General features: G+C 43.9%; 1 protein-coding gene across 1 annotated transcript; it reads left to right on the top strand.

Moving 5' to 3' along the window:
* Nucleotides 1-4,946: 4,946 nt before the first annotated feature.
* LOC310876379 (C-C chemokine receptor type 6-like) lies at nucleotides 4,947-10,913 on the top strand (the record flags this gene model as incomplete). Its single annotated transcript, XM_083789907.1, has 6 exons — nucleotides 4,947-5,140; nucleotides 6,183-6,332; nucleotides 6,504-6,842; nucleotides 7,266-7,566; nucleotides 10,595-10,740; nucleotides 10,793-10,913. 6 exons carry the CDS (start codon nucleotides 4,947-4,949, stop codon nucleotides 10,911-10,913), a joined length of 1,251 nt encoding a protein of 416 aa, XP_083646033.1.
* Nucleotides 10,914-11,187: the final 274 nt, after the last annotated feature.

The raw sequence follows: 11,187 nt of genomic DNA on the forward strand, positions 1-11,187 counted from the left end.
TTCTTACATCCTGACAGTTTTCTGAAAAAGCTATGTTTCTATGTCAGTCGTTCTTCGATAAAATAAAAAAATAGCAGACCTACAAGCTCGTAGCCGAGCTTGTATTATGCTAATATATGGCAAGTACTGCAGAATATAACCTATTCTGCATATATTATGCCATATTCAGGTTCATATATGTGGATAAAAAGGAAATATATGTATCTATATAGATTATGCAATTTATATTTCCATGTGGGGGGGTCACAAAGGCTGTGCAGGTACAGATCACATGACATGGCCCTGAAAATATATCTAATTTAAAAAAAATATATATAATATACTATATATATATATATATATATATATATATTAGGACTGTCAATCGATTAAAATATTTAATCTGATTAATCGCATGATTGTCCATAGTTAACTGATTAATCGCAAATTAATCGCATATTTTGTATACGTTCTAAATATACCTTAAATCAGTGGTTTTCAAGATTTTTCATATCAAGGCCCATTATTTATTCTGCATTTGAGCCACGGAACCACCATTTGCTGACATTTAGCCTTCCAGACCCAAACTAAAGAACTGTATTGATGTTGGCCAATGGTACCATTACGAGAGATAACAGGCCATGTTGATCAAAATAACATGTTTTCTAAGTTTTCTAATTGTGTAGACTTAAATTAACTTAAGTAATGCAGCTGTTTAACAATTATTCAACTCTTCAGTGTAAAATTGCCATGCGTCTCTCAACCATTCTGTCAAACTTCACAGTGCGTTAATTGCGCGCTAAAAAAATAGGATTAAAAGGATTGTGAGTTAACTAGTTAATAGTGCGTTAACTTTGACAGCCCTAATATATATATATATATATATATTTTTTTTTATTATTCTTTTGGCATCTGCCACTTGAATTAAGGTGACTTGATTAACATCTAAAAACCAGCAATGCAATACTTTGTTTTCAAGAATGTTGGGTCTGAGTCTTAAGCCTGCCAAGAAGATACAGATATAAACTATGTTTCTGCTGTGCCTGTGACTCAAACTTATACAATGTAGGCATTTATCAGACGCTCTTAATCCAGAGCGATTTACAATAAGCAACAACAAAAAAGCATGTCAATACATCACATATATATATAAAAAGTAGTTATCATGAAACATGCGTAAGCTAAGAACGTAACAGTGGAGTATCTATATTATGAAACTGTATATATAAACTATACTATATTATACTATACATATGTACTATGACGTGCTATGACTACATACAATGCAATTCTAGTGCTGTCTACGTAACATGCTATAAGTCTGTACACAATGCCATCTAAGTCGGCAGTGGTTCAGCGGTAGAGTGGCCGGATGGTAACCGCAAGGTTGCCAGTTCAAACCCTGTGGGCTCCCCCAGAGTTAGTGTCGAAGTGTCCTTGAGCAAGACTCTGAACCCCTGATTGCTCCTGATGTGCTGGTCGGTGCCTTGCATGGTTTCCGCCGCCATCGGTGTGTGAATGTGTGTGTGAATGGGTGAATGTAATGCACAATCTATGTAAAGGTGTGTGAATGTGTGTGTGAATGTAATGCACAATCTCTGTAAAGCGCCTAGGATAAAGGCGCTATAGAAATGCACCATTTACCATCTAAGTCTACATAAAGTGCTATCTAAGGGGCTAGGGCACGTGCTACGGGCCGTGATGGGAGTCTGAACTAAGAGGTGGGTTTTCAGACTACTTATCTGGGTGAACGTGCAATGAATACACGCACACAACAAAAAAGGAACCATTCAGCAGAATAATGTTACATCGTACGCTGTGTTGTCAACCACAGCCTGTTCCTCTAACACCATGTGTTTGAACCACAGACAGCCATAATAACACCATGTTCCTATCATCGCCAACTAGGTCAGTCCGTTGAGCTGAGGTTAGGTGACCTCTTTCTGAGCAGACTTCCTCCAAAACACGACGCCTGCCCTGCCTGCCTCCCTCCTCAGTGTAGTTTTTGGCAGAACATTTAGATTTTTAGTTTTAGTCATTTTAGTCTCTTGAATAGTTTTCATTTAGTTTTAGTCACATTTCAGTCACCTGGAATGGTTTCAGTGTTAGTCTAACTTTAGTTTGACTAAATATCATACGATTGTAGTCGACTAAATCTACAGTTGAATTAGTCGGACTAAAATGGGCCTTGATGGCGTCGTGATGACTGGGTTTACACTTGCTGAAAATATTTTCACAGGGAGAGTAGTGCCCAGGATCTATTGGCACTGCCGGGTGAGACAATGTGTTACAAAAACTTAAAAAAAAAAAGAAAAGAAAGAAGTGAATCTGTGTTCTCTGCAGTATTTACCTGCCCACAGGGTTCATTTGTACATGTTATGTGTACAGCAGTGTGTGCATGTGTGTGTGTGTGTGTGTGTGTGCGTGTGTGTGTGTGTGTGTGTGCGCGTGTGTGCGTGTTTGTCACAGATTGAGGAACTCCGTCGCTATAGCAACACGTACCTTTGTTAGTTTCAGCACACCTGACAGGAAGGGGGGGGGGTCCCCAGATGATGACAGTGAAGAGATCATTGAAGGACTTTTCCGACCTTTTTAAATACAAAAAAAAAAAGAAATGACAAACCATTACTAACATCAAAAGTAATGAAGAAACTAAACTATTTAAATTGGTCAAACTTTGGCCAAATTGTCAAATACTATAATATGAAAAGAGACACAGATATGAAATGGCTGACCTACAAGGTGACTAACGCCAGGAGGCGCTGTGTGCTGAGCTTGTAGATCTGCTATTTCACAATGTTTAGCTATATGGTAAATGGTGCATTTATATGGCGTCAGTTATCCAAGGGGCTTTACATAGATTGTGCATTACATTCACCCATTCACACACACATTCACACACCTTTACATAGATTGTGCATTACATTCACCCATTCACACACCTTTACATAGATTGTGCATTACATTCACACACCTTTACATAGACTGTGCATTACATTCACCCATTCACACACACATTCACACACCGATGGCGGAGGAAACCATGCAAGGCACCCAACCAGCACATCGGGAGCAATTAGGGGTTCAGAGTCTTGCTCAAGGACACTTCGACACTAACTCTGGGGGAGCCCACAGGGTTCGAACCGGTAACCTTACGGTTACCATCCAGCCACTCTACCCCTGAGCCACCCCCCCCCCTCTCTGCTTGTAGATCTGCTACTTCCACTATACCTTTTAGAAAATGTTTGAAACTAAAAAAAAACAACACCACGGAAACAATTGTGTAAAAGACAGAAAACAATTTCCATGATCTCAAATCAACGACAGGTGATTCTACTGTATGTGATAATGATCTCAAATCAACGACAGGCGATTCTACTGTATGTAATAATGATCTCAAATCAACGACAGGCGATTCTACTGTATGTGATAATGATCTCAAATCAACGACAGGCGATTCTACTGTATGTGATAATGATCTCAAATCAACGACAGGCGATTCTACTGTATGTGATAATGATCTCAAATCAACGACAGGCGATTCTACTGTATGTGATAATGATCTCAAATCAAGGACAGGCGATTCTACTGTATGTGATAATGATCTCAAATCAACGACAGGCGATTCTACTGTATGTGATAATGATCTCAAATCAAGGACAGGCGATTCTACTGTATGTGATAATGATCTCAAATCAACGACAGGCGATTCTACTGTATGTGATAATGATCTCAAATCAACGACAGGCGATTCTACTGTATGTGATAATGATCTCAAATCAACGACAGGCGATTCTACTGTATGTGATAATGATCTCAAATCAACGACAGGCGATTCTACTGTATGTGATAATGATCTCAAATCAACGACAGGCGATTCTACTGTATGTGATAATGATCTCAAATCAACGACAGGCGATTCTACTGTATGTAATAATGATCTCAAATCAAGGACAGGCGATTCTACTGTATGTGATAATGATCTCAAATCAACGACAGGCGATTCTACTGTATGTGATAATGATCTCAAATCAAGGACAGGCGATTCTACTGTATGTGATAATGATCTCAAATCAACGACAGGTGATTCTACTGTATGTGATAATGATCTCAAATCAACGACAGGCGATTCTACTGTATGTGATAATGATCTCAAATCAACGACAGGCGATTCTACTGTATGTGATAATGATCTCAAATCAACGACAGGCGATTCTACTGTATGTGATAATGATCTCAAATCAACGACAGGCGATTCTACTGTATGTGATAATGATCTCAAATCAACGACAGGCGATTCTACTGTATGTGATAATGATCTCAAATCAACGACAGGTGATTCTACTGTATGTGATAATGAGCGTTATTCTGTGACAGTGTTGTTTTTGGCAGAAAATTTCTATTTTAGTTTTAGTCATTAGTCTCTTGAATAGTTTTCACTTAGTTTTAGTCACATTTTAGTCACCTGGAATGCTCTAGTGTTTAATCTAGTTTTAGTCGACTAAATCTACAGTTGAACACTAAAATGTGTTTTGACAGGCCTTGATGTCGTTGTAATGACATATTTTACACTTTGGTTGCATGCTGAAAATAGCAGATATACAATCTCACAACGCGTCGCAGCGCGATGCGTTGTGAGATTGTATATCTGCTATTTTCAGCATGCAACCCAGCATAAAACTGGATCTCTTGTCCACTAGTCCCTTCCTAACATTTTAGTCTAGTTTTTATTTGTTGACGAAATTGTCAGTATATTTAGTCTTAGTTTTAGTCATCATATATTCGTTTTTATTTAGTTTTAGTCAGTGAAAAAAGGTAGTCGACGAACATTCTTCGTCTGAGTTTTAGTCGACGAAAACACTAATCTGTGACCTCTCACACACACGCACACACACACACACACACACACACACACACACACACACACACACACACACACACACACGCACACACACACGCAGGCTCACATGGACTACTCGACGCAGCGCGACGGTGGCTCCGCCCCCTACGACGCCTACGACGACTACGACACGGAGGAGCCGTGTGAGCTGAGCGCCAACGACGGCGTGGAGCGGGCTTTAGGACCCTACGTCCACTCCGTCATCGCCGCCCTGGGCCTGGTGGGGAACGCGCTGGTCGTCGTCACCTACACCTTCTACAAGTACGTCCTCCTCCAGTCATGTCACCATTAACACATCTAGTACAGGAAGTGCCTTCAAAATAAAGGCTATAGAGTGCCAGAGTTGTCTGATCGCTTTTACTTTGAAAGCCATGAAACAGGAAACACTTGCCTAAAAAAGTTGACTTTACAAAGTGACCTCACATCCCCGATCATCTTAATATATTGTTTTACGCTCCAAAAAGCGTTCATATTTTGCGGGAGAGACGGATGAGGAGCAGAAATGAAGCGCCAGCATATCGATCCATTCATCACCACGGAGAGCGCTATGGATTAGGAGATACGAGTCATTCTTTCCGCCGCGCTAACATGGGAGTCAATAACAAGCTAATAGTTGCACTGAGCATTAGCATACGGCAAGCGAAAAGCAAAATGCCGGAAAAAAAAATAGGAAAATTCTGAATATTCTTGCGTCGCTAGGACGTCGCTAGGACGTCCTCACACGTCAGAGGCACCAATATTTCGGGATCCTTATGACGTGCTCACACGTGTTTTGTTTTAATTGTGTTAACACTGAAAACCCACCTTTTCAGACTCCATCATGGCCCGTAGCACTTACCCCAACGCCCTTAGATAGCATCTCTGTAGACTTAGATAGCATTTGATACAGACTTATAGCATGTTATGTATGAGACACATTTTATCTTGATTATTACTGAGGACCTATTATATGAAGATGGGTTGAAAAGTGTTGAAGTGGCCCTTTAAGCAAAAATAACAACAGGGCGTGGCCTCTCTCTCTCCAGGAGGTCTAAGTCCATGACAGACATGTACCTGTCTCTCTCTCTCTCTAAAGGAGGTCTAAGTCCATGACAGACATGTACCTGTCTCTCTCTCTCTCTCTAAAGGAGGTCTAAGTCCATGACAGACATGTACCTGTCTCTCTCTCTCTCTCTCTCTCTCTAAAGGAGGTCTAAGTCCATGACAGACATGTACCTGTCTCTCTCTCTCTCTCTCTCTCTCTCTCTACAGAAGGTCTAAGTCCATGACAGACATGTACCTGTCTCTCTCTCTCTCTCTACAGAAGGTCTAAGTCCATGACAGACGTCTACCTGCTCAACGTGGCGTTGGCCGACCTGCTGTTCGTGGCGGCGCTGCCGCTCATCATCTACAACGAGGCGCGCGATTGGACGATGGGCCCGGCGGCCTGTAGGATGCTGCGTGGCGTATACAGGTGATTGGTCGATAAGCCAATGTACTGTTCCTTCCTCACAGTGTCAACCTGTACTGTACTGTTCCTTCATCAGTGTCAACCTGTACTGTACTGTTCCTTCATCAGTGTCAACCTGTACTGTACTGTTCCTTCATCAGTGTCAACCTGTACTGTACTGTTCCCTCCTCACAGTGTCAACCTGTACTGCGGCATGCTGCTGCTAGCTTGCATCAGCGCGGACCGCTACGTAGCCATCGTCCACGCGCGGCGTAGCTTCCGCCTGCGCAGCGTCTTCTACGGCCGCGTGGTGTGCGGCGCCGTGTGGCTAACGGCGCTGGCGTTGTCCTTCCCCACCGTCTACTACCACGACGCCTACCGGCCTTCGCACCTCGCCATGGAGGACGACCTTAACTTCACGTACGTCGTGGGGCTCGAGGACTACGACCTCATGGCGGCGACCACCACGACGACCGCCGCCGGTTCAGCGGCGGGAACCGACGCACTGACGGACGACGAGGCCGACGAAGTCGGGTAAGTCGTAGAAGCCTGGGTGGAAGCGTTCCTGTTTGGTAGCGGTGTTGATTTCGTGTCGACTAAAACTAAAAGACGAAAAGTGTTCGTCGACTACCTTTTTTCACTGACGAAAAATAAATGGAAACTAAGTAATGATGACTAAAACTAAGATCTGAATATATGGACTAAAATGTTAGGAAGGGAATATAGTGGACAAGTCATTTTACTCTTGGTTGCATGCTGAAAATAGCCAATCTACAAGCTCACAACGCGTTGTGAGCTTGTAGATCGGCTATTTTCAGCAAGTGTAAAATAAGTCATTACGACGGCATTAAGGCCGCGCCAAAATACATTTCAGTCGACTTCTAGCGCCACCATCAGGCAGAGGCTCTGAGCCTCTCTGCCACCCATACATAAACCTCTCCGTGTGTGTACATACAGGTTGGTGTGCGGGTTCCACTTCGCGGACCGGGTGACGGCGGGCCGCATGAAGGTGCTGGTGCCCGGCGCCCAGATGGCGGTGGGCTTCCTGCTCCCCCTGCTGGTGATGGTGGCGTGCTACAGCGGCGTGGTGCTCACGCTGCTGCGGAGCCGGAACCTCCAGAGGCACCGCGCGGTGCGCGTGGTGCTGGCCGTGGTGGCGGTGTTCGTGCTGTGCCACCTGCCCTACAACGTGACGCTGCTGGTGGACACCGCCACCATGTTCCAACCAAGGGCCTGTGGCGTGGCCGACACCGTGCAGGTACGGTACGGTACGGTACGGTACGGTACAGTACAGTACGGTACGGTACGGTACGGTACGGTACGGTACAGTACAGTACAGTACGGTACGGTACGGTACGGTACGGTACGGTACGGTACGGTACAGTACAGTACAGTACGGTACGGTACGGTACGGTACGGTACGGTACGGTACGGTACGGTACGGTCGGGGAACATTTTGGATGGATTGAAAAGTGTACTCACCAGTGTTGTTTTATCGTCGACTAAAACTTAGACGACTGTACCTATTTTCACTGACAAAAACAAATGGAAACTAAATGAAAACTAAGCTACGATGACTAAAACTATATGACTAAATATACTGAGAATTTCGTTGACAAATAAAAACTAGACTAAAATGTTCGGAAGGGACTAGTGGACAAGAGATCCACTATAAGTCATTTTACACTTGGTTGCATGCTGAAAATGGCCGATCTACAAGCTCACAACGCGTCGCAACGCGACGCGTTGTGAGCTTGTAGATCAGCTATTTTCAGCAAGTGTAAAAACACTCATTACGACGGCATCAAGACCTGCCAAAAGTCAACTGTAGATTTAGTCAACTAAAATCTTATGACATTTAGTCGACTAAAACTAGACTAACACTAAGACATTCCAGGCGACTAAAATGTGACTAAAACTAAATTAAGTTTTAGTCCAAAGACTATGACTAAACTAAAATAGAAATTGGCTGCCAAAAACAACACTGGTCCTCAAAAAAAACATCCAGTAATATCCTGGTCTCTAAACTGCCTCCCCCTGGCCAGCCAGCCAGCCGGGGCGACTGATGGGAGGGGAAAAGGGTGTTCCTTCTAAGCGCTACGTCCAACCAGGGAAACTACTCCTCCCTGTCAGGTGAAAAGAAGCAGCTTGGACTCCTCATGCATAGAAGGAAGCATGAGGTCAGTCAGTCCGCTACCTTTTTCCACCGACGAAAACTACATGGAAACTAAATGAAAACTAAGCTGTGATGACTAAGAAACTAAGAATAATTGTACTGACAATTTCGTCAACGAATAAGTATAAGTAATTTTACAATTAGTTGCATGATGAAAGTAGACAACAAGCTGCGACGCGTTGTGAGCTTGTAGATCGGCTATTTTCAGCAAGTGAAAAAACAGTCAATATGACAGATTTAGTCATATTTACTTATAGTCGACTAAATGCGCAGTTGATTTAAATGTATTAAAACTAGATAATAGACTAAGACTAAAACATTCCAGGTGACTAAAATGTGACTAAAACTAAATTAAAACTATTCAAGAGACTAACATTTAAATTTGCTGCCAAAAACAACACTAGTCCTGTGCCACCCGCCACCAGGGGGCGCTCTTATAATCTCAAAGCTCTTATCGCTTTCATATATGGAGTATACGGTTGTCTAGGAACATATGCGTAGATAGCACCAGTAGGTACCGTTAGCCTAGCTACGTTTATGAACGTGGATGGCAGAGAAAAGGTTAACCCATCTGCTGCCACCTGCTGGACGCAGAGCGAACCGCAGACCGCCGAGCCGGTTGTAGTGTTAACACACGCTGGATTCACATCCTGTTTGGGGCGGCCATCTTATATGCTATAAATAAATAGCGCCAATGCTATAGCGAGCTAAAATGAGTACAAATATAATTTATGAAAAGCTACTACAGTGAAGTCTGTTCACAGAAGGATATGTGGGGATTATCTGACGAGGTACCATTTGAGTGGGCAAAACCTTACATAAAATGGTAAATGGTGCATTTATATAGCGCCTTTATCCAAGGCGCTTTACATAGATTGTGCATTGCATTCACCCATTCATACACCGATGGCGGCGGAAGCCATGCAAGGCACCAACCAGCACATCGGGAGCAATTGGGGGTTCAGTGTCTTTGCCCAAGGACACTTCGACATGTAGACAGGAGGAGGAGGAGCCGGGATTTGAACCGCCGACCCATGGATCATTGGACGACCTGCTCTACCTCTTGAGCCACAGTCGCCCTGCCCATAATACTAAATAATACTAACTTGTTTATAGGGTCAATATAAGTAAAATTATATAGCCTTTCCACAGGAGTATCTTTTTATATTTTTCCAAAAAGAATACAAACAGCCAATAGCATAATTACAAAGTTATCCCCCTCACTGGTGACAATTCCGGGAGGAAAAACGGGCAAGCACCGGGGTGAGTTGTCCAGTATTCTCAGCAAAGACCTCCGAACAGGTCTTTGCTGATTTTGATCCAGTTTTATCCAAAACCACGGAGAGCTCACGTAGATTTAGAGTTACTCAGCTTTTTAGTCAGCCTGTTATAAATCAGTGAAAAAAAGGTAAGTCGACGGACATCTCTTTGTCATGGCATGAGTCCAGTGTTGTTTTCGTCGACTAAAACTAAGACGAAAAATGTTCGTCGACTACCTATTTTCACTGACAAAAACAAATGGAAACTAAATGAAAACTAATTAAGCTACGATGACTAAAACTATGACAAAATATACTGACAATTTCGTCGACAAATAAAAACTAGACTAAAATGTTAGGAAGGCACTAGTGGACAAGAGATCCAGTATAAGTCATTTTACTCTTGGTTGCATGCTGAAAATAGCTGATCTACAAGCTCACAGCTTGTGAGCTTGTAGATCGGCTATTTTCAGCAAGTGTAAAAATTACACTTACGACGGCATCAATGCCCACCAAAACACATTTTAGTCGACTAAATCAACTGCAGATTTAGTCGACTAAAGTCTTATGACATTTAGTCGACTAAAACACCAAGACATTTCCAGGTGACTAAAATGTGACTAAAACTAAATGAAGTTTCAGTCCAAAGACTATGACTAAACTAAAATCGAAATTGGCTGCCAAAAACAACACTGCATAAGTCGATGAAATCATCGCCTGGCCTCCTCTCTCTCTGTCTCTCTGTCTCTCTCTCTCTCTCTGTCTCTCTCCCTCTCTCCCTCTCTCCCTCTCTCCCTCTCTCCCTCTCTCTCTCTCTCTCTCTCTCTCTCTCTCTCTCTCTCTCTCCCCAGGTGTCCCTGACGGTGAGCAGGACGGTGGCGTACCTGCACTGCTGTCTGAACCCCGTGCTGTACGCCTTCGTGGGCGTCAAGTTCCGCAGCCACTTCCGCCGCATCGTGGAGGACCTGTGGTGGTGCCTGAAGGGGAAGAGGTACATGTCCCCGGGGGGCGGGGGGGGGGTCGCGCCGGCGCTTCTCCTCCACCACCAGGGGGGGCCAAAACACCTCCGACTTCTACGTGTCCGCGGCCGCGACGGCCGTGACGACGACGCGGCGGTCCGTCGCCGACGTCGGCTCCAGCAGCGACAACGGAACCTCCTTCACCATGTGACCGATCCCCCCACCACCCCAACGGAACCTCCTTCACCATGTGACCATGGATCGACCCCCCCCCCCCCACCGCGAGGACGGAAGCAGCAGGGCCGGATCTACTATATGGGCACTTTGGGCCCTTGGGCACCAGGGGCCCCTCAAAAAAAAAAAAAAATGTCCCTGCTAATCCGAATGAAATAAATGGTGTCTAAAAAGATTAGTGTTTTATTGTTGGTGAGAAGGGCAGCTGGAAAGTGCAATTGTGTGTAAAGCAGCAACAATGCGCTAGATTG

The sequence above is a fragment of the Protomyctophum parallelum genome (assembly GCF_964188405.1).
Source record: "Protomyctophum parallelum genome assembly, chromosome: 19".
NCBI classification, from domain to species: domain Eukaryota; kingdom Metazoa; phylum Chordata; class Actinopteri; order Myctophiformes; family Myctophidae; genus Protomyctophum; species Protomyctophum parallelum.